The sequence below is a fragment of the Triplophysa dalaica genome, chromosome 14 (assembly GCF_015846415.1).
Source record: "Triplophysa dalaica isolate WHDGS20190420 chromosome 14, ASM1584641v1, whole genome shotgun sequence".
Classification (NCBI taxonomy): Eukaryota; Metazoa; Chordata; class Actinopteri; order Cypriniformes; family Nemacheilidae; genus Triplophysa; species Triplophysa dalaica.
In genome coordinates, this window is record NC_079555.1 from 11,117,655 (window position 1) to 11,143,064 (window position 25,410).

General features: G+C 39.6%; 1 protein-coding gene across 1 annotated transcript; it reads left to right on the forward strand.

Annotated features, from left to right (window-relative positions):
• map3k10 (mitogen-activated protein kinase kinase kinase 10) lies at window positions 1–24,621 on the forward strand. The gene is made up of 11 exons (XM_056766103.1): window positions 1–2,703; window positions 17,229–17,409; window positions 17,647–17,795; window positions 17,918–18,093; window positions 18,987–19,230; window positions 19,548–19,670; window positions 19,986–20,124; window positions 20,795–20,904; window positions 21,019–21,239; window positions 21,661–22,195; window positions 22,574–24,621. Exons 1-11 carry the CDS (start codon window positions 1,830–1,832, stop codon window positions 22,978–22,980), a joined length of 3,159 nt encoding a protein of 1,052 aa, XP_056622081.1. The 5' UTR covers window positions 1–1,829; the 3' UTR covers window positions 22,981–24,621.
• The last annotated feature ends 789 nt before the right edge of the window (window positions 24,622–25,410 follow it).

The following is a 25,410-nucleotide window of genomic DNA, read 5'->3' on the forward strand; positions in this document are numbered from 1 at the left end:
TACAAAGTCAGCCCTTGGAGCTGACAGCTTGATCCATGGAATAGCTCGCATTTTACAGGGAGAAAAGAAACGGGGGCAATAAACGATTCGATTTGAGATGGAGGACAGGCTGACCAGCTAAACCATCTGAGGGGAAGAATACATTTTATCGGCGGAATTAGGTAATGTGTACAGCGAATGGGAGGAATATTCCAGCGTTCTGATACGCCCATGCGACGAGGTGTTTGGATGTTGTGATGTACAGTGAACGATCAAGGCAACGAGAAGAAACACACATGAATACAGAAAACCGGATATTTTTAGAGGACGCATGGAAATACGCATGGATACAATGTCACTAGTGTCTGGATTACAAGATTTTTGTTGCAGTTGGTGCAGAATATAAGAGAAACTAGGTGGATATTTATTATTATTACTATTATAAAGATGGTGGAGGCACTTTCTGCTTGCTTAAATTTAAACAACAGAAACACATTATGGAGAAGACTTTCGTCGCTTAATCACCATCGCCTCGTCCAGGATAAGAGTCACCTTTACGCAAGCCATCCGCACCTCTCTCTTTTCTCATAAAAGCAACATATATCGCAATATATATAATACTAAACAGCCAACACCAAGCCGAAGTTTCTCTAGTGTGTCTTGATCTATAAAAGCTGACCATAAAAGGTCTGCGGACAAAAATGACAATCATGGAAAATGAAGAGGAAATTATCGAATGACCTGCACATGCGATTCACAGAAACCAGACGAGGTCCAGTGGTCAGTGGCTTTGACTTCGACGTGGATTAAAATGCAAACCACCGTAGACCTGTAGTAGCGATAGTACCATTTATTTTAAGATGAATTCATTTAAATACGAATAGATGCTTTTTCTATTAACGTTACGCCAAATGCTAGAAGTGTAGGAAATATTCAGCGTCTACTTAAGCAAATGGCACTGCCATCACTGTTGTCATTCACATCTTAAAATGGAAGCGCGCTTTCTTTAAAGGCTATTTAAAGACGTAAACTGGCTTAAATCGTTAACGATTTACAAGATTTGCACGTGACAGATAGAAAGATGAGGACAAATATGACGGATATGGCGATATTTATGAGTGTTTTGATCTCGAGAGCAGGTGCATTTCTGTTAGCCAATCACATTTGAGCTGGGGGAAAGATACCTGGAGATGCCTTAAGACAGCGCGTACATATCTTTTAATGCTGTTCATATTTATTCAACATATAATGCAAAATAAGAACACATGTGCATTTACATTCATTGAAATTGAAATCTATGTTTTCCAATGATCCGATTATGTTTAAATTCATTATTTAAGACAACATTCCAATACAAGCTCTTTTTAAGTATGACTTGTACTTGATCATAATATGGTATAGGGCAGATTATGAGACGATCCATCTAGTCCTATCATAATTCTGCAGTGATATTCGTTTTGTTGCAAGTCCTTTGGAAGGAGACTTTTTAATGGAAAAGTCCCATTGAGGTATCTGATAAACGTCATAATCTCAAAAACTTTGGATCTGATGTTTATCTATGAAAAACTTGTTCAATGGAGAGCTCTCATTCACTGTTGTCATCAATCATATTGGACTGAACATATGTCTAAAGGTGCGATGCTCTTTACATGTTAAGACACACACAAAGTGCACTGCGTACAATCAATGAGAACAGTGCGGGGTCAGCCCATCACAAGCATTTCTTATTGATTTCTTTCTTCATCAAAAAGGCCTATTCGGTAGATGAGCCCTGCATGGATATTGTGCGTGAGTTGACAGAGGGCTTCCTCCAGCTATTGAGACCGCATCGCTGACCTGTGCACTCAGTGATGGACCAACACAAAAGAGGGAGTGGAGCAGGAGCTGGAGGCGGTGGAAGTGCAACGCCTCTACCTTGCACCAGCAGTGGAGGCTCCTGTGGACCCCCACTTCCCCCAAATACAACTACAACACCCTGTCTTACACAAGAAGAGACCAGCAGTAGCTGGAATTCCTCTACTCTTTCATCGGTGGGATCCCCAGATTCTCATCTTCCCAACCATCACGAAGGGAGTAACCCTTTCTGGATGGCCGTGTTTGATTATGAGGCCACAGCGGATGAGGAGTTGACCCTACGACGGGGTGACCTGCTGGAGGTCCTCTCCAAGGACTCCAAAGTGTCTGGAGATGAGGGCTGGTGGACTGGCAAGATCCAGGACAAGGTGGGCATATTTCCCAGTAATTACGTGACCCGACGGGATGCTGGCTACCCCGTTCTTCCTCCCGAAGGCCTGGTTGGTGGGGAGTCGCCATTAGAGATTGACTTCTCAGAGCTGTGCTTGGAGGAGGTGATTGGCGCCGGTGGATTTGGAAAAGTGTACAGGGGTGTATGGAAAGATGAGGAGGTGGCTGTTAAAGCGGCCCGTCAGGATCTAGATGAGGACATCAGTGCCACTGCGGAAAATGTCAGGCAGGAGGCCAGACTCTTCTGGATGCTACGACACCGCAACATCATCGCTCTACAAGGTGTTTGCCTACGGGAGCCAAATCTTTGCCTGGTTATGGAGTATGCCCGTGGCGGGGGGCTTAATCGAGCACTTGCTGGGAAAAAGGTTCCCCCTCGGGTGCTGGTGAATTGGGCAGTGCAGATTGCGAATGGAATGGACTATCTGCACAACCAGACATTTGTGCCAATCATCCACAGAGACCTCAAATCCAGCAACAGTGAGTCACGTTTGAATGTGTTTTTTAACCAATGAGGATTCAAGATAAAAAAAAAGATTTTAGTCCATAATTGACGCATTCTCATGCCATCCTGGGTAACTTTCTTTCTTCAGCCGGGCACAATTTGAGTAATTTTTTTAAATATCCAAATTTGATTTTCGACACAGAGATACATGGAGCCGGCATGCTGCCATCATATGCATGTAGTTTTCTCATCTAATGTAACGTGTGTTGGCTACATACACTCAAAATATGAATGATTTTCTTAAAAACATATCTTTCCTCTTTTTTTTCAAAAATACTAGTCATATACAAAAAAATGACAAGATTGTGTGTAAATTATGGATTCAAATTCATTTTTAGTGAATTTCTTTAAAGGGATAGCTCACCCAAAAATAAAATTTCTGTCATCATTTACAGATTGTTAAAAACCTATATAAACTTATTTTCCCTACTACAGAAGTAAATAGGCATGAGATCTGTTTGATTACGGACAATCTTCCAAATATTTTCCTTTGTGTTTAGAAGAACAAAGAAATGTATTCAGGTTTTGAAGAACCTCAGGGTGAGTGAATTATAATAGAATCTTCATTTTTGGGTGAACTAACCCTTTAACATACTCTTAAATGCCTCTGGTAGATTTTATATTTGATTTACAAACTTGAAACATGATTAGAAAAGACAGTTCCCAAAACAGACCTAAAATAGTATCCAACAAATAATTAGGTTTCCTCAAAACTTCAAAGGAAACAGCATGCAAATTTTGCACAGGCTGGATGAACACCGTGACGCAGGTCTCACATATGAAAGAAATCGGCTCGATGTTGTTTGTGAACTTGTATTTTCTGGTCTTTTTTGCCCTCAGCCTCCTCTCATTGAGTTGCTTCCTCTGCTTAAGGAAAGCTGCTCTGCTCTGGAACATGCCTGTCTATTTTTGGTCCTTTGTGCTATTTGCTGCTAAGCGCAGTTAGAGTTTTTGGTTTACTGGGCAGAAAGAAGACAGTCGCCGAATGGCTGTGTTAGTGTATGTATGCATATATGGGTGTGTGTTTAGATGGATGAGGAAAACAGCACTGCATAGTACTTACTGTTTACCATGTGCACTAGCAGAGCTTGACAGACACTGTAGCCCAAAAGCTAGAGAGAAGATTTAAGTCCTAATCCCTGTCCTTGTCAAGTCCCCAAAAACAGTCACCTCAGCGCTGCTGCCCCTCCTCGCAGAGATGGGATGCGTGTTTACAGTGCCCCTGTAGTCACAGGAGGGGTGAATGCATTAGCTGTCAGAGTTTTGAGTTTCACAGCTCCTCATTATCCAGAGGCTCTGAGCTCAGGTATCCCTTCAAACTGTAGACTTACTTGGAGGTTGGCACAGCTGCCGTGGCAACAGAGGCGGATTCCAAGCCCTCCAGCCTCTTCCCAGCTCCCAGCTTTTGCACCCTAGATATCCCCTCCCCCTACAATACAATTCTGTAAAGCGATGCATCATATTGCAAGAATTGTAGAATATCTACTTCAGAGATTTAACAATTGCAATACTTTGTGTGTTGGTGTTTATCACATTTTTTATTTAGTGACTCACCATTTAAGGGGTCATTAGAGGGATAGTTCACGTAGAAATAATAATGATTTGATCATTTATTCACCCTCATGTCATTCCAAACCAGACTTTCTTTCTTTTGCAGCAGACAAAAGAAGATGTTTTGAAGAACAGTGATAAGCAAACAACAATGGTCTCATTGACTTTCACTGTATGGATACAAAGCCACTGAGACATTTCTCAAAATATCTTCTTTTGTTTTCTACCGAATAAAAAGAGTCATATGCAGGTTGAATCTGAATGATGACAACATTTTTATTTTCGTGTGAAGTTTAGGGAATTTTTTTTAGTATTTACAGCATGCTAATTTGAATCTCAAATACTATTAAGGACTAATACGTAGAATTAAAATTGGGACACATGGCTTGTGTTTAAAAAAGGAGCTTTGCTAATAAATCAAAATCCAGAAACAAAGACGTTTGGCACGAAACAATTGGCACTCTAAAATAACTGTAAAATCTGCCCCTCGTGTTGACTAGGGGCTAATTTCAACATACTTGCTTGACTGGTCAGAGCGTCTGTATAACTGGGATAATCTGATTAATGTGACCTGCTTTAAAGTGATGTCACTCTGTATTTGTGAGTTGATTGGCTGCACTCATTGGTCAGTCCATATTGTTAACTGAGCTCACACTGGACTTAAATTACTCCTTATCAAAGAGCGGCCCACACGCCTGCAAAAACAAAAAGAAATGGGGATCAACTGGAAGCGTGAGTCAGCTGAAATGTAATGCTAAACCCCTGATCACCTTCCCCTGACACTCCTCAGGCAGGACTTTACTGGAATACCTGACGGCTAATGGTTAACACGCAATGTTTTGAGCTATCAAATAGCCGTGGCACACGTTCAGTAGTTGTTTTTTACTTGTTGATAAAGATAATATCTGTAGACTTAAATTCAATAGACACTGATGTTAAAGGTAGGCCTATCAGACTGGGTTTGATTGGCCGATTAATAGAAGTGGTCATTTCAACTAGTGTCTAAATTGAATAATGTTGAGGTTTTGAATTCAGACTAAATATTGCAGAACAGAACAGATGGCAGAATGCAGGCATGTATTTTTGGCGCTGAACATATAATCACACAAAAAAATTCTCTATATGGACATTTGGGGAACAATGTAAATATGTCACTGTACAGGCTATGTGGGTTGTTTTGGATGTCTTGGCTGTTTTCTAAAAGTAACGCCATCCATATCTGTGTACTTACTGTACTATGTACAAACTACAGTTCAGTCATTGGCCATGTGATGCCATGCCATCTTAGCAAGCAATTAACTTTTAAACTAAGAGTTTTGAAACAACATTTTACCAGCAGATGAAGAAAACAAGAATGAGGTATAGAGAGAAGCAGAAAGGCTGGAAATACAGCAGCACAGCAACAATGACCCCTTTATCGCACGCCCAAGACAGCGATGGCTCGACAATGACAAGAGTCGCTCGCCTGGCAGGGGGAGGGGAGGGTAGATATGAGAAAATGACGGCCTATACCTCTCATAAGAGTTCGTATGGATACAGAGGAGAGGGCTGAGGAATGTATGTGGATACATGTATCTGTGTGTGCGGTTAAAAGCCCTTAAGGGTCTGAACTCAAGCAGGGGGAGGATGGGGGTCAATTGGGGGTTATAAGTACCGGGGTCACCAGGGTAAAGGGACAGCATCACAGAACTGAAGCTGTGCCGAAGGAGGACTCATTTGTCATTTGTATTGCAGGCTTCAGTTTAATTGACTAATTGATGTCTTTTAATTGTCCTATAGCTTTACTGGTTGAACATGACTCTGAGAACACCAAGGTCATAGGTTCGATTCCCAGGGGTGCACAAATTCTATGTTCTTTAAGTCACATTTGATTAATAAAGTGGAAACTTGCCCATGTAGGACATTGTGGTAAGATACGCCATGTACTCATGTATCTACTTCAATGTATTGTAAATAGCTATTGTCACATCGCTTTTACTACCTGTCTCTCACAGAGTCAATATTCAAAAGTTTTACTCTCGGGGCTACAAAAGAGGCCTGAGTGTTTCACCACCGCTCACTTGCCTTTACGACAACACTACGCATTTATCTATTGCACAATTGTCACTCAGAATTTTTAGGCGTGCCATTAATAAGTTATATGATGCATTCCTTTCCCACCAATTGGAATGAGTACGATGCACTAGACCAGGGCTATTCAAATCTTACCCTGGAGGGCCGGAGCACTGCAGAGTTTTGCTCCAGCCCTGATCAAACACACCTGAGCAAGCTAATCAAGCTGTTCAGTATCGCTAGAAAATCACAGGTGTGCAAGTTTGATCAGGGTTGGATCTAAACTCTGCAGTGCTCCGGCCCTCCAGGGTAAGATTTGAATAGCCCTGCACTAGACTCTAGACTCTCACTCATGCAGGTCTTGCAGGACAGTAAAAGTGGGCCTTTAGTCTTTTTTAATGTTTGCTTTTTTGGTTAGAGCACATGACACATTTATTTGGTTATTTAATTATTAAACACTAGGGATGTATTGAAATTGAACCACGACATCGGCGTTGCAAGTGCAGTTGTTTACCAGCTACTGGAAGAGCTACTCTTTATTTTAAGTTATCCTTCTACTGATGTGTTTCGTCATTACTTGTGTTAACACAAATACAATTTCCAAGTATTACCTGAGAGAAGGGATTTTCTGTTAAAGTGCTTACTCAGTTGTGCCTCTGTGCTTTAAAACAGCATCAAAGTCTTTAAATTGACTTGTTAACAATGAATTTAGATTATTGACATTGTTACACATTAAATATCTTCACCACTACTGCTCATCGATCAGATTTGAAACATCATCCATTTGATGGGAACTCAGGCATCTGCGGCAGAGATGTGTTTTGAGGCCATGAGTTTTTAATAATCTTTTGTCTATATACACCTAGGCGTTTGAGAGTGAGACGGAGAAAAAACCGAGGTCAGTCTCTCTTTGTTTAAAGGGACAGTTCACCTTAAACAATATACAATTCTGGCATCATTTAGTCAACCTCAAGTTGTTCCAAATCTGTATAAATGTCTGTGTTCTGTTCAACACAGAGAAAGATATTTGGAAGAATGTTAGCAATTTTCTGGGACATGATTCACTACCATACTAGAAAAAAACTTTTTTTTTTTCTTCTTTTGAACACAATATAAGTTATTTTGAAGAATTTGGGAAAACAAACAGTTCTGGGGGACATTTGACCTGCCTTAAAATGTTTCCTACTGTTGTAGTGAATGATGTCCCAGAACTGAAAATTGCTAACATTCTTCCAAATATCTTTCTCTGTGTTCATCAGAAAAAAAGTACAATGTTTGGAACAACTTGGGGGTAAATAATGACACTATTTTCCTTTTTGGGTGAACTATCCCTTTAAACTGTGACACGGATCAATTGCTTGCCAGATAGAAAATGTGCACACACACACATACACACACACACCAGTATCTAACACAGAAATCAATTAACAGACAATAAACAGTATGGCTGGCGGCCTCAGTTAATGAACTGAACCCCGTAGGTGACTGAGTATCTATAAAACACTCTGTTGGTTAATAAATAAGTGGATAGATTTTACCAGGTATGAGAATTTCTCATGTTAAAGAGTAACTTAGATCAAGTCCAATGTTTGGCCCTGAGCTCACATGACTGTGAGAAAGGTGGGCAAAAGCTCAAAGCAAAGAGGACACAATGTGTACACACAAAGTGGTTATCCACACCCAGACTGAGCATACACTGTAATGCAGTGCGCACACACATGCACATTAACTATATACCGCAGCAATAATAAAAGTAAGACCGGCCCACGCTGCTAATACATACACACAAAAAACATGATGAACATGGACAGTACCACACATCCAATTCCACCGAGCACGCTCAAATATGGAGCATTGTTTTGACATAGATGTATGGTAGTTGCTAGGAACACACTGAATGTATAGTATTCCCATCTCTATACCCTCGCAAATGCATGCTAACAATGCATGCAAATGTCAAAACACAGACAGCCACTATACAGTAGCTCTGTACACAGAACGCACTGACATGGCCAAGTATCACAGATCTTGAAGTGAGAGAAGCATTGTTAGAATGCTGAAAGGATTGCAGGCGGGAGCAGAGGAGCAAGGCCTCTCTTGAAGGGATTTCACACTGGAACAGGTTGTGTTAGCATGTCCTGTAAACATCATTAGACTGCAGCCATATTTTTATTAACCGGTCTCTTGAGGTCAACTGATTCAGCATTCTAGAGAATGGTAGATGAATGTAGGTCAGTTGTGTGGGGAATATTGTTCATTATAAGAATATCAATATTGGAAAGTATTATTAATTACACAGAATTTTAATTGGGTTCAAATTGTATTTGGTGGTAAGTCAAGGCAATTGTCTGGTGACTGCTTACAATTTAAGTATCAGCTGAGTTAGATAATGCAATTTGGCCTTTTTGTTATTTTGAATAGAGAATTGATGAATAAATGGATTGTGAAATAAAGTGAGCCAGAATCGAACACCGTATTTGAGCACCACAGCTTTGTAAATGAATTGGATGAATGTGAATATCCCTGCTTTTCTTCCAAAACCTTATATCTCCATATTTCATGATTTCTGTTTTTACCATAAATCATTATTAATAATTACCCATTATGTTAGTCACAAGGTTTTGCAAATATATAATCAATCAAAACTATTAAAAAGTGCTTGTCAACTTTGAAAACACAGTATTTAACCATTTAAAAAGTACTGTGTTTTTCCATTGAATAAGAGCAAACAAATTTGGATATACAAGGTTTCAGGAGGACAGTGATTATATATTTGTTTATTCATGTATACTGCCCCCAAAAAGTATTTACACCCCTAAGCCTAAAGTAAAATGTCTAAATGTCATTACACAACATAAAATATCAAAGAGACAAACCTATATAAATAATAATAAAACTCAATGAGATTCTGTTAAGGACGGAAATATTGAAGAAGTACTTGATGTGTGACATGTTCATATAAGTTTGATTATAAGGGGTGTAATAAACTGAGGTAGATATGCATATCTACATTGCGAATCTGCTTAGGATTTTGTGGTAAGGGGAGGGTTTGTATTGTGAGCAGTGTTTGATGTTTTTTCTTGTTGTCCTAAAATCTAATAAAAACATGTTATACAAAAAAAAACTTAATGTTCGCCCCAAATCAAATACTGATGTACTGTTTGACGCTATTTGGTAGAAGCCTATAAGTATTGTATTTTAACAGTTAATATTTCGAAACCTGCATGACTCTTTATTTATGGAACACAAAAGAAGATGTTTTGAGAAATGTCTCTGTATGGTTTTGTGTTCATACAATAAGAGTCAACAGGAAAAAATGTTTTCCAAGATTCTTCAAAATATCTTCTTTTGTGTTGTGCAGAAGAAAAAAGGGCACACCGGTTTAGACGATTTCCTTTGACAATTTATAATTTTGGGGTGAACTATTCATTTTATCTTGAGATACCTAATACAATGGCAATTTTCTGTTTGACCTTTTGGAACAACTTTGTAAATTATTTAAATGATTAAATAATGCCAATTGACTGACTGACTTTATATTAATATGAAGTATTTTTTATATTACATGTTTATGTATATTACAACAGTAAATAATAATAAACAATGTAGAATAATGAAGGTTAGCTATCTTCCAAAAAAATCCCAAATGCAAGCTTATGAAACACGCAGATAAGAAGAGCAGCTCTGTCAGGCAGGTATTTTGGTGACAGTCAGTTGCTGCTTGTGTCATGGAGTGTCTCTTTGCATGTGCCTCAGATGACATTTACCTCAAAGAGGCGTGACAGCAGTACAGCTGACACAGGGAAAACCGGCCCTCTGCAGGTACGATTAACCCTGTGGGACAGGGAAACAGTGCGATGTGTGCTGGTGTCCTGTTACTGAAACTCATTGAACGCTACAACATCTGATGAAAATATCTCTTAACATTTCTTGAAGAAAACTATTTTTGTGTTAAGATAATAAAATGTATTTTCAATTGCTCTCTGAATAATGTCATAAAGAAATTCAATGCTGTACTCATAAAGTAAAAATGTAACACCGATGTTTGGAAAGCGCATGGAGAGAGAAGGAAGTAATAACTTTAGAGTTCAGCAGCAGTTTCACGTCCCTCCTCCCTATTCAGGCAAATTTTCATGCAGTTCCCGGTTAGTGGTTTGCATTCCAAATGTCTCGAAAAAGACTCAATGTATGTCCAGAAGTCAAGGCCATCGCTGCGGCACTGGTTGTAATTACACTCTTATCTATTGACATTTCAGGCAGTCTAATATTGACATTTGAACAGAGTAAGGGCCGAAATTTGACTCTAATCGTGAATGCGTAACCTGAAGGACTTCTTAAAAGCATGTGCAACAAAAGCAGCAGCATCTAATGTCAAAATGACTGTAATTCACCATGCAGAAGATTGTATGAGCATAAAGCCAAAATAATATCATTCCTGGAGGGCGACATTGTGCCGTGATGAATAAAGTGAAAAATCTGACTCTGGTTTTGCATCTGGATCCAAGTAAAGGTATCGGTGACATGAGGCCTTTGGATGTAAAGTCCCAGCACACGCTATGAGATTGAGGCTTGCGGTTTCTTGTGATGTCTATCATGTCGGAAAACTACTCCGCTAATCTTCTATACTAGATGTGCCCATTGCAAAATCATACCAGAGGATTATGATTCTAAAATTTGGTCTCACGCAAATACGCACACATAGCAAACTTTAGTTTTGACTAGAGTGTCAACAGGCAGTATATGTAGGAAGGCTTTGCAGTCACAGAATGGAAATATAACCAAGATACATGAATGTCACAATAGTTGTGGAGACAAAAGCAACAATTTCTGGTCAGTTAGATTTTGAACTGTTAAATTAAAGATATGTCACAGATTGAAAGGTCTATGTAGGAATTTTCGAGGCATCCACACCTCGCTTTAGAAGCACTAGGCTGACACAAGACAATGATGTTATCACGTTTTCGATTCTTTATTGAAAACGATTTACGAAACACACCCTGTAGAGCAGTTTGTCCTTTAAGGGCTACTGTAGAAACAACATGGCGGATTGCATGTAAGGGGACCCTTGGTGTTAGTAGATTTATATAGCTCGTTCTAAGGTAGTCAAAACTTCATTATGCAAGGTCTTTATAGACCTCTGAAGACATAGTTATGTATATTATATTGCATTTCTGTAAATAGATCTTCCGAAAAATATATAAAAGAGGGACAAGGTTCAAACCACATAAAATACATTTAAGTTATTGTGGTGATTGCAGCTTTTTAGAAAGCATAAAACGGTGATTGTCACATTAGAGACTTCAGTTAGAACTGTGCGACAAATATAGCTTCTCTTTTGTCTTGTTTCATCATTATGTTTTCCACCTCTTTTATTTTCTCTTTAACCGTCTATTTTTGATGCCAATGTCTAAAATATCTGCGTCACTCCCTGTGTACTCCCACTTATAAAGCACACAAAGCCAGGAGCACACGAATACAAATTCATACTTATGCAAACACACACACAGATGATATGCCCCATTTCCTCTTTTACTCCTTTTTCTCTTTCACCCATTCCCATCATCCCTCTCTACTTCTATCTCTTCTGCAGAATGGATGCATGGGAAGGTGACAGCTGGAATATGATTCAGACAGGAATGGAGGAAAATAGGCAGGGAGGGAGAGAGAGAGGGTGAGAGCGAATGTCTGTAGGGCATGATGAAGAGGAAATGTAGTCTCCCGGAGACTGCTGAGGATAGGGAGGAGAAGGGGGCCAAACTCACTGATTGGTCCAAACAAGCCCCACCCAGCTTAGTCATGGTTCTACTGATTGGTCAACAGCCATACTTGCCACCAGCACTCTTAGTCAATAACCTTTTCAGTGAAATGCTGCTTTGATGTCTGGGCATGTTACTGCGCTAAATATTGTCTAGATAAGGACCCTATCAGTCCACAAATACCATCAAATATGAAGTTTTGCTACACACTAAGATTAATCTTATGCAATTAAAGAGTACTGGTTTAAAAATATGGTCATTTCATTATTTCTTGATAGATGCATGTGGTATAATATATTTTTAAACTATGTTAGAGATTGTGCCATGAGTGGAGGAATGAATTGGTTGCAATTTACCCTGATAGACCCTATTGAGTGTACACTACAAATGGCACTTAAAGAATACCCAGAAGTTAACATTCTGTCTTCTTGCCCTTATTTATCACATTTCACACATTTTTTATTGAAGTTAATTTTATTGTTTCAGTCCTCCTGATTGGTTAATCGGTCTTTATCAGATACGTTTTTGTGGAGACATCACAGAGGCGCCATTTTGGAGGTATCGCTGTAGTGAGCAGTGGACTGCAAGTATACAGAGCGGTAAAGTAAAGACCAATTAAATCGTACTACACATCATACTAGAGAAGCAATCAAACCAAGGACATACGATACCAAAATAATCTCACCAAAGACATCAGGAACCGTAATTTATATAATTCGTCTTTCATCAACAACACAGATCCACACCACCTGGCCGCAAATAGTTGAGTTCTCCAGCACCAGCAGTGCTGCCTCCAACCTCACTTTTGGATATTACTATATTACTATTTTTGTTAGGAAATAAATTGTATAATGTTTAAATGCCAATTAACTCATTATTTTAATTTCAAAGTGTTTTAATATTACTCTCCTTCAAATGTGTATTATGTAGTATCTTGCAGTTGAAGAGATTGCAGACGCTCTGCTGTGTATTGTGTCTATCAGCGCCCTTCAGCAACGACTAAATTTACAACCTCTTGTACCTTATGGCTTTATTATAAATCAGTGACTAATCAAACATTTTTTTATCACCCTCTTGACTTGTAACAGAAGGGTGAAGACATTCTGTGGATTCTGTGGATTATGTGGTGTTTTCATGTGACCATTGGTTTAATCTTCGGTCAGATCACTAAGGGTCAAGGGTCAAATGGCTCTCTTGTAATGACAACAGTTAAACATGGTTTGTAACGTTTGACAGATGTGTGTGCCCTGACATTGTACCGCACTTTATCATTATCAGCCTTAAGTAGCTGCAGATGGAGACCTAAACAAAGGAAATGCTAAGGAAGTTGTAATTTATGTAGATGGGGATCCACAACTAGGTTAAAGTGTATAATCTGATGAAAGACAACCGTATCAACATTTCCAATGTCATCGTTATCTGATACATATGTATCGTACATATTGAGACACATCGGTTTAATATGCGTGGGCAAATATTATATAATTATGAATGGAAGTTATGGTTGATGTCCTGCACTTACAGGTTTGAGGGTATTTGACAGACTTGTGAAACCTGTGCGACTGTCCTCTCAGATATCATCCCAACACATAAACAGTCTGTCTCACACACTCACACCCTGGTTGACGTCATCATTATGAGGACTTTGCATCGGCTCTGTTGGTTTTACAATGATCTATGTCCAAGTTCACAGAAACCTTTTTAACATTTTATTTTAAAAATCATTTATTATTATCACTGAAGCGGAAAGACACAAATGCACACATGCATTAAATGAGCAGTGGGAGACTTCAGTAAAGACCCGAAACATCAGTTCATTGGAACAAGCACGCATGTTTGCAGTGTATACATATTTACCATCAATGACACACCCTCGCTTGTTCAGCATTCAGCATGTTGAGAGAATCTGCTTATTCACTCTCGTGAACTTGTTCTGTTTTTACACATTCTCCCAATTCTATATATTCTCTCTGTGTTGTTCACACATATAATCCTCCTCTCACATGACTCCGGTAGCAGCTGTTCCTCAGGGTGATATGGCCATTAACACAGCACTGTAACAATGGCTTATTAACATTGGGAGCAACCATCTCCTATTCTCCTAAACCCGCCATATAGCCCAGCCAGAAACACACACAAAAAAACACACAAATACAAAGCTTTAGCACAACAGACTAAACTTATTCTTAGCAGTGGCAGATCTTGTAATTTTTAAAAGCAGGGGCCACATTGGGACCACAATTTACAGAGGGGGGCCAGGTACAGAGCGCAATTCTTTTTTCACTTTTCAATTGCTGCAGGCACTACCAGATTTCGTAACAAAACACTGGAGATGAGTTAGAATGATACTGGTTTATTAATGATAAACAAAGATGAGGATAGGTCAGTAAGCAAACCAACACAACACAAAAGTTTTATATAGCCTACTTATAAACATAATTTTGGTATGACCGAATACTATAGGTTTTTAAGTGTCAGGCACTTTTCCGTCCCTGAACTAGTATAGTCCCTATACTCTGCTTATTTCGACTTCAGGTCTCACAGTATGTGGTTCCAAAACTGTCATTCCGAAAGGTTGCTTGGCTGTTGCGGTGCACTACACTTAACAAAACATACCTATGACAAAAAAAATTGTTCAGTGGTTTACATGTTTTTGAGCATGGACACTGGATGTACACGAAAGCACTGCAAGTGCTAATGATGCACGCATTCTTATACTGACCGCGTTCCTGAAGTCGCGGCTCTCTGTTATCCGCAAATATAATTTAGAAGTGCGAGCAACGGGAGATGGTGAGAATGTGGCATGCGTTTTAAATTGAAATGGCCCCTAAACAATAGACTACACACACTTTCCGTAAGCATTTCTTAATTTCTTCCAAAAAGTGGTGGGGACGTGTCCCACCCGTCAAAAACGCCTATGCCAAAGTTAGATAGCTTCAAATACTACAGCAAAAACTATTGACCTAACAAATATAAAAGTTCAAACGTATTTAAAGATCCTATCGACCAAATGCATATCAGGTGTAGGCTACAGAGGCCCTGATAGGACAGGGGCACTTCAGGGGCCAATAAGGTTTCAACTGGGGCCCCTCTGGCCCCATCCCTAGATCTGCCAGTGATTCTTAGTAAAGAAACAATACTGTATTCAAGTAATTAAAACACATTCTTACACACAACACACACACATTCTTTACCAGTAACAATTTCTTAATATCTAACCTTTACCTTAAAATAAGGATATATTTACCTGTAAAGCAATTTTACAATCAAGACAAGGGATTTATTTTAGATTTTTTCATGAGACTGATAATCTCTCATTATATCTTAGCTTTTTAATGGCATGAATATTTGAATGTTGAGAGCTGGAGAAATGTTGCTGAGGCGACACACGGTGCAAACACACGTGATAATAAACAGAGGTATTTGTAAGCAGCGGACAGAGGGAAAGAGAGAAAGGATCCACCTGTTCAACCTGAGCTTGTGATCTGTTAGTTAAACAGAAACCCTGCTCCCTTCCCTCTCTCTCTCTCTCTCTCTCTCTCTCTGTCCCGTTTGCATATGTATGGCGATAAAGCAATAGCAGACTGCGCTCCACCCTTCTCCACCCCCCTCAAACCAGTCCAGCTGACTATTGACTCTCCAAACATTTCCATAGCTGCCCACATAGGGAAACACAGCAGGAAACACAGGGAGGAACAGCAAAACAGAGCATCACAAACTACCATCACTAAGGTGACCAGGCCTAGTTGTCACAAAGCTGTAAGGACAACTGGGGCAAGTTGTCACGAGATAGTTGTCCGATGTTTAATGTTATTTCATACTGCCCTTCAAAGCTGAAAGAGCTGTTGGTTAAACAGACAAACAAAACAAAACCACATCTACTAGCATACATTTATATAAGGATCAACAACTTGTACATTATGAAGCTTAAAAAGTTGAATTGTTTTCTCAGGATGTGGAAGAGGTCTCAGGTGTGAGTCAATATGTTTTTAACTGTGGACTGATCAGAATGTTTGTGATTGAACTCCTTCGAATCATTATTTCATCTAGCGAACCCATGTATTGTGACGATAAGGCTTGTTCTTGATCTAACAGGTTAATTGTGTATTGTTGATTGTGGTATTGTGTAAATGCATTCTGGTAGTTCAACACAAGGCTGAATTCACGGAGAACAATGAAGGGATCGTTCTCTGCGCTAATGCCACTTCTGTGAAATATTGACATTGTACTTTACATGCACTCAACATCAGGGCGTGATGTAGGGCCACTTGTGATACTGGCGTGCAACTTTGAGGACACTTGGTGTGTATACAGTAAATGATTAGGCTCTACTTAGGGTGCACTCTGTTACCTGTTAAGAGTCGAGAGCATGTGTATTAAGGCATAGCTCATGGCTGGGAGATCTTATTTCTCTCCGGGGCTCTGTGATGCCTGGACACATGCTACTGACTGATAAATATTTGATAGAGTATAAAGCTTCAGCTCCCTCCAAAAAAGAAGAAGCATCCTGCTTAGAGATTATATTAAAGTCACTTACATGATTAAATACATGATTCTTCAGTGCATATTATTGCAAAAGAAAAATGTTTGTCATTTTTCATTTAACGGATAGTTCACCCAAAAATGAATATTTTGTCATCATTTATTCACCCTCATGTCATATAAAACCGGAATGTGTTTATTTCTTCAGTGGAATATAAAAGAAGATATTTTGAGAAATATCTCTGTGGTTTTGTGACCGTACGATGGAAGTCAGTGTTGTTGGGGCACATTTTGGGGTGAACTTTCACTTTAAAGTGTAGTTATATCTGTATCTGTTTGCACTCTCGTGTTATCTTGAGCAAAAATCACGAAAATTGTTTTCTACCTTTGCGCAAAGATGATGTGAGCCAAGTCATGTTATGAACATCCTATCTGGTTTGACTCCTAATGAGTACCACTGAGACACCTTTTTGGATGATACATGCAAAACTGAACACTGTTATGCAAATCCACAATTAATATTTCATAAATGTCTATTTTTACAATATCCTTGTTGGTTTGATTTGAAATCTGTGGCAAAATTCACTCCATTCATCATCATTGCATCGCATCGACTTTGGCATCTAATCTTGTTGTTTCTCATCATATTCCTCTCTCAGTTCTAATTTTGGAGCCCATAGAGAGAGACGATTTGACCGGGAAGACTCTGAAGATCACTGACTTTGGGCTTGCACGAGAATGGCATTGCACCACAAAGATGAGCGCTGCCGGCACGTACGCCTGGATGGCACCAGAGGTCATCAAACTGTCCCTGTTCTCCAAAAGTAGTGATGTGTGGAGGTCAGCTTCTGTGTTTAAATACGTTTTTTGCTCCTGGAAAGTGACACGCTGCTAAAAAAGTATTATTATTTAAAAATAATATATACATAATAAATAAAAAAGTGATTTATCATTATTTTTTTCCACACAGTTTTGTCATTGTGGTATAATTTATATCTGATGAATCCACCCCTAAACACACTAAGAGACAAAACAACCTGATGAAACAAAAAAAACACACTAAGGCTTGTGTTTCAGTTTTGGAGTGTTACTCTGGGAGCTGCTGACTGGTGAGGTCCCATACCGTGAAATCGATGCTTTGGCTGTGGCCTACGGTGTTGCCATGAACAAGCTGACCCTCCCCATCCCGTCCACCTGCCCTGAACCCTTCGTACAACTGCTTGGAGGTACAAATAAAGTTTAGGTTCAATAACATGACATTAGCAAGTTTAACTTCAGCATTCTTCTGCTTACCAATCGCTTTTTCTTCACAAGCCCCTTACATCTCTGTCTTCTCGTTTCTCTGCAGAGTGTTGGTTTCCTGACCCACATGGTCGTCCATGTTTTGGGAGTATCTTGAAGAGACTCCAGGCCATTGAACAGTCATCTATGTTCCAGATGCCCCTGGAGTCTTTTCATTCCCTGCAGGAGGACTGGAGACTGGAGATCCAGCAGATGTTCGATGAGCTACGAGCGAAGGAAAAGGTAAACAGTCAAAGTCATGCTTGTTTACATATTGAGGATTTTAGAGAAAAACACAGGTAAACTTTCCATTGAAGTATTGAAGTTAGAAGTTCACTATTGTTGAAGTTCCAGTGTTTCATTTTTTGAAGGATCTATTGACGGAAATGTTATGTAATAAACATAACTATATATGTCTTCAGAGGTGTATGAAGACAATTTGCAACGGTTGCAATTACGAAATTCAAACTCACCTCTAGATGCCGATACATTTCATACACTGGACTTTTAATGTGTTCTTATTGTATATAGACGGTTTCATCTTAACAAAACAATGCGCATGTACAATTTTGTGACCCCACTTTAATTTCCGGTACACATTCACAAACAATAGAGTGCCTGTAGATTATTTCTGATAACAATCAAAAGAAACCCAGAAGAACTGTTACTTGGCCAAACCTGTCCAATATTTTGAATATGAACTGCGGTACCAAGCTCAACTTCTAGATGTCAATGTATCATATGGTTTCTTTAAATGCGACCAAACTGCAGGATCCATTCATAATTTTATTGAATAAAATTAAAATACAACAAAATTCAACAATTTATTATTTAATAAAATGATTATATAACAAAATAATATAAATTTTTATTATTAAAAATGTAATTAAATGTAAATAGTTATACTAGTAGACACGAGCCAAACACAAACCGGAAGTTAACTGGGGGTCAGGCGCACACGCTTCCGTTTAATCGGTCTATGGTACGTCTGCAGATGCAAGCACTGTAATTGATTATTAAAAAGAGTCTAGTATGTGAAGATTGAGTCATTTGGGTTTAAATCAAATACTCTAGATAACAATATCATACACAATAACCTGCTGCTTTAGTGGTGTAAATTACCTTGTGTTCATTAGGAGTTACGTTCTTGGGAGGAGGCGTTGGCACGGGCCGCTGAGGAGCAGAAGGAGCAGGAGGAGCATCTGAGGAGGCGCGAACAGGAACTAGCCGAGCGGGAGATTGACATCGTGGAAAGAGAGCTCAACATCATCATCCATCAAATGTACCAAGAAAAGCCACACGTCAAAAAGCGCAAGGGCCACTTCAAAAAGAGCCGGCTCAAACTGGCCCGGGACAGCAACTGCATCAGTCTGCCCTCTGGTGGGTGGAGTGTGAATTTGTACATGTTCAGATATTTGCAAGAAGTTTTTCTTTCTTTAACTTTGAAATTTTTACCAGGCCATGGTAATCTAGGGTTTTTACAGGTGTATTTTATAGTGCTTATGACGGGAACATTTACATTCAGAAGTGTCAAACAGAAGTTCAGGTTTTAAACTGGATTGAACTGAATGTTAAACCTTGGAGTATTAATGCACAACAAGTCAATCAATGTTATGAGTGTCGTGCAGATATGATAAACTGACTAAAGGGTTTGTAGCAAGACATATTAATACATATATTTTCCTTATATCATGAAGGTTTCGAGCATAAGATCACAGTTCAAGCTTCTCCTAGCGTGGACAAGAGGAAGGGTCAGGGCAGTGAAAGCACCACTCCTCCGGCCAGCCCGGGAGTCATTCCTCGTCTAAGAGCGATACGCTGTAAGTAACAAAGAGTCTAATGCATTGATCTGGGCTTATATAAGAGATTAAGTAAAACATGAGTAGATTGCTGAACAGTTTATTAGATATTAATGCATGCTTGCATTGCCTTGTGCCAAGAATCAATTCCTGGACACTTAAAAGAGTGTATTGTTTCTGTTAAGTGCCTTGAGTCTCTACTTTATGCTCATGTGTTTCTTTTTAATCATCTCTACTCTATATAGTTCTGTAACTTTATGATATATATATATATATATATACTCATTTAAATAAGAACAATCATTTTCTGACATATTTGTCATCACTGATGTTTAGTGACACCGAGTGATGGGAGGAAGACGTGGGGCCGTACTGCAGTGTGTAAGAAAGAAGACCTGGCAGGAACCAAGAAGAAGGGCCGAACATGGGGACCAAGCTCCACACATCAGCGCGAGAGACTAGGTGGAGAAGACAGGTAAACCATACACTGTAAATAAAATAGTTTAAATGATACTTCATTACTTAACTTCATTTTTCGTTTTTCTTCTTTACAAAATACAACTAGATTTTTTAACTCATTTAAACTCATATGACTATCAAAGCCAGGGGTCTTATAATACATTATTTTATCATTTTCTAATCTCTAAATAAATTCCTTATCACTGGAATAGCATTCATTTTCATACATTTTTACTTAATTTTTATTATCATGCTAATCAGGCATTGACAATGCATAAATATGGATGTTTATATGTTAAAATGTTCTGTACAGTAACATCTCATTGTTTGAACAAATGTTTTTGAACATTGAGTAGGATGTTTTTAATTGTCGGAGCCCTTTTGAGCCTTCACATGAAAACGCATGTTGGAACTAAAATGGCGTTAACTCACAAATTCTTTGTAATACAGACTTACGGTTGGCAAACTTAGGTGTCCCGTATACGGAACGGGTGACTGTTAACAGGCTACGTTAAAGTATGTTTACAGTTATAGTCTTTTTAAGGAAATGTTTCTTGATACGACGTCTTTAAGCTTCTATCAGATTCATTTCTATTAGCTGACGATAACAAATGAAAAGGTCCTTTCACAGCGTAATGTTCATTTTGTTGCACATTTTTTGCACTTTTTTGCTCATCTGGTTATAGACTAAAGTCTCTTGGGGAGGGGAAGGTGTGGTCCTCCAGTGCTCCAAATCTAGGGAAGTCCCCAAAACATGCACCCATGACAGCAGGATTCTCAAGCTTAAATGAAATGGGTGAGTCAGACTAAAGTTCTCAGGTCTGATGACCACCATGTCAATATAACTAACTAACAAATTTTATAAAAGTCTATACTGTATATAATGTATTTGTTTTATCCTTATATGTAGAGGAGCACAGTGAGTTAGAAGATACTACCCCAGCTCAACTGGCGCCTGAGTTGAGCAGTAATGGAGCCATGGAGGAGGGCTCAGGGTCGGCATTGGGCTCGCAAGATTCACTTCGACGATTTAGTCAAAGAAAGAAAAGTGACTTGCTGATGTTGAGATGTGCTTCTATACTGGCTGCTGTGGGCCTTGGTTCTGACATCTTCCAATTGGGCCGACAACAGGTAACCAACCTGAGAGAGTCCATTCAATCTCCTTGTTCTGAAGATTTCATACAGTATTTAAAGGGATAGTTCACCCAAAAATAAACATTCGGTCATCATTAATTCCTTTTCATGTCGTTCTTCTGTGGACCACAAAGGCAGATATTTTGAGAAATATTTCAGTGGTTTTGTGCACATGCAATGGAAGTCAATGGGGACAATGTTGTGCGTTTACCAACATTCTTAAAAAGATCTTCTTTTGTGTTCTGCAGAAGAAAATCCTACAGGTTTGGAATGACACGATAGTGAGTAAATGATGACAGAATTTCCCTTTTTTGTTGAACTTTCCTTTAAAGCTCATTCATTTTCATCAGGAATCTGTCATCTGTACATTTTTTCTCATTCGAATGCAGTAATGTAGTGATACCATCATTCCATGCAGATGAATCAAGATGAGCAAGACCTGCGAGAGGAACAGAGGAAAAAGAAGGAGGGCCTGTTCCAGCGCACGGGCCGATTCAGACGCAGCACTTCTCCGCCCAGCCGCACTCTGCCGCTCTCCCTCTCCCAAAACCGCCATCACGACTCTACGCTGCCCACCATGGACCCGTCTCCCTCAGTAACGCTCCTTTCTCTTTCTTCCCTCTCCGACTGCAACTCCACCAAATCCTTGTTGCCCTCCGACCCTGATGACTTCACTCCTACCCCGAGCAGCACCCTCTCGGTGGTCTCTCCCGCTCCATCATTAAACCCTCTGCTGGATCTGAAGGCGGAGAGCTTTAAACGAGAGCCCAATCAGTCTCTCACACCCACACACGTCTCTGCAACAATGGCACTGAATCGCGGGCACCGCAGGACGCCCTCTGACAGTGCCATCCGTCCACGAGCACAGACGGTCGTGGGGCATCGCCGCACCCCCTCTGACGGGAGCATGCCCTTTCTTCCTACACCTGCACCTACCATCACACCCCACACAGGTAAGAAAACATTTTCAGTATTGGGGTAACAAACGTTTCAGAGACAACAAATGAAACCAAAACACAATATTTTAACCATTGTACTTGAAAGATACATTATAAGAAAACAAATTTAAAACTATTATTTTGCATACAGAAAATAAAACACATTTTCATATTTTATTAATCTTTTCATTAATTTAATCTTTTATTTCTATATTTTTATTTCTGGGTGAAATGTGACCCATCCTCGTCCTATTGCTAAAGCGTATGCTTTGACATAGTTTTTAAAAAGAGTGAATTGTCTTTCATTTAAAGAGTCTTCACACATCTAGACAGTGGTTTTAAAGTTTTAAATACAAAAATTAATCTAAACAAACATTTGCATGTTTCCCCCAGGTTCTCGTGAAACTCTCGACATTCCGCGCCTTCCCGACCCTTCTATCATCCACCCCCCTGCCCATCGACGTAAACCCCCTCCTCCTCTCCCAGTGCCGGATCCGGAGAGCCACACCGGCACCCTCGAGCGCCCCAAAACTCTCGAGTTCGCCCCCCGACCTCGTCCGACCCCAGCTCGAGCACGTCCCGACCCCTGGAAGCTGTCATCTCTGTCACGGACCCTCAGTTCATCTCCAGGTAGCAGCTGCGACAGTCCTCTGGGCTCGGGCGACAGCGGAGTGAGCACCGGGGCCGGCCTCGCCCATCAAAGCCTTCTCGACATGGACATGGAAGGCCAGAGTAAGGACGGCACAGTTCCCCTGTGTGGACAACACGAACAACCCACTCTGTGCGATCAACATTTCTGATAAAACACAAAGACCCCACATCCTAGACTGATGCACGACCAGCATATTGTGGTGGTCTTAAGAATCATTCCCCACTGTTTGTCCGACGATTCAACCAGACCACATTTTGTGGCAGGCAGCTCTCACAGAAAGTCTGTCCTCTGCAGTGGCTAGACAGACGCCTTCTGAAAAGGTTGGGATCGAGTTAGGAGATAAATGACCTTGATTTGGTTATCTCAGGCTGTCTGCAGTGACTCATTGTCTCCGAGCTTAATGTCTGAGTTCGGTTGGTTAAGTGCCAGCCTATGGTGATGTGCTTTAGTGAGAAGTTTTATTACCCATGGAGCACGAGAGGGCAGTCAAACTACACCCCTATTTCTCTGTTGGTCTGTGACCTTCCTTGTTTGTTCATATCTCCGTTAACACTGGGCATGTCTCTGTTGTATGCTCCTTGTCACAGTCTCTGCGGGTAAAACCTGTTTTTGGCCTGAAAGAAAATTACATTGTTCAGCATTATTCCCTCCAGTGTGTACATTGTAATGCTTTCTTTATGTATAATCGGGAGACTTGGGTATGCAATTAATTGCAATGGCATAGGATTATCTTTGCAAGTTGCATTGTAATATATTAACGAAGTACAGAAATAGGTGTACTATAAGATTTTCTTTTTCTTTAAAAAAACAAAAACATCTTAAGGACTCTCTGCAAGACCTAATCAGAATGTGAGAGAGTCCAAATGTGAAGCGATTTAAATGAAAATTCAGTCGTCATTTACTCACTCTCGTGTCACACTGATGTGAATAAATGTAGATTTTATTCTGCTGCTTTCACTGCTTAAAACCCTCAATCCCCATTTATTGTAATTGCATGGAATAGCAGTTCATGACTTGAGGGTGGGTAAATAAAGACAGAATTACAGGTGAACTCTTTCTTTAAATGTGATGTGATTGGCTTCAGAGAGTCTTTCTCTCTGTTTGTGAGGGTATTCATTGTGCGTTTGTTTGAGTGCATGTCAACCTGACTGACAACCGGATGAGCAAACCGCTGCTCTGCTAATTTCTTCCTCTTCAACATCTCTTCTTGACACAATAACAGCTCGTGTGAGGAGCTTAATGAGAAAGGACCCAAATTACTTACTGTATCAACTTGCAATAAAAAGCAGACGTGTACTACCTGTTTTTATGATCGTGTACCAAACAGTCGGACAGACACTTCCTCACCGTCCTAAGTAGTAGTGACAACTGATGTACTTCCTCAACCAATTCATTTTAAAGAGTAATGAGAATACACAGGATTTTACCACGAATCACCTCAGAGAGCATTATGAAGCGACATGTGGACAGAGATGTAATGACATCATACTGGTGTTACTTTTGTGCAGGAGATGCAGGATCTTCTGTCGGTGGACTTTACCGTGCTGAGATACACACACTGGAGGGTTCTTAAATTCTTCGTGCTGAACCGATAAACCTGGTAGTAGAAAGTATTTTTTTTTTGAGATTTTGACTGTCCACAAGTATGACTGTGTGATCGTGATTGTGTGTTTGTGTTGGTTATCATTTGTATGGGGTAATTCTCTGTGCAGGGGTTGAACAAACCCACCCCTTATTTCCTGTGTGAGGAACACTAAGAGTATTTATTAAAATAATTGTTACAACTAAAGTAGTGATGTGTTTATTTTGAAACACGGTTTCTTTTAGAAAAACATGGTTTGTCATTTTTTGTTTTCTGATACACACAAAACCCAGTCACAATATTGATTTATATTGATTTAAAACAATGATTTGAAACAACTGAAGTGTTGTAGTAATTTATTAGGCTATATTTTTAAAAAAGTGTATTATAGTAAGCATTCAAATACATTTAAATTACTTCAAGTAGGCATACAATCTACAGTTTTAGCCTATGGCAGGTAATGGCCAAAAACGTATTGATGCAAATCTATTATTTTTGCTTTAAATTAATGGGTATGTTAAGATATATCAGCGTAGTCTTAAAGAGCTATAAACAATAACAGTAAACTTAGAATGGTGTATTTTAATAACGGCCACTAGATGTCGACAAAGTCACGTACCGTCCTTAGACATGACGCAATTCGTTCCTAGAGCGATTTTTGATTGTTCATAATTTATGGTGTGTTCACAAAACAAGCAGGACCTTAAAATTATTGTAGGCCATATAATGATTATGATAAACTTTCGAAAAACTCATGAATTATTTAATTATTTAGAAAAAAGAGCCGTGGACAATAGCATGACATATACTGTATGACGCGCAGCAGCCGCTTCAGCGAGCGCGCACACAAACGCGCGCTCGCGTCTGTTTACAACAGTGAATGTTCCCTCGTTGAGGACAATGGGAAGACTCCACAATGAGGCATCCCTGAGAAAGAGCTGAAGAGAGAGAGTTAAAAACACAAAAAAAGGATATTGATGCGTAAACCCACGTTGG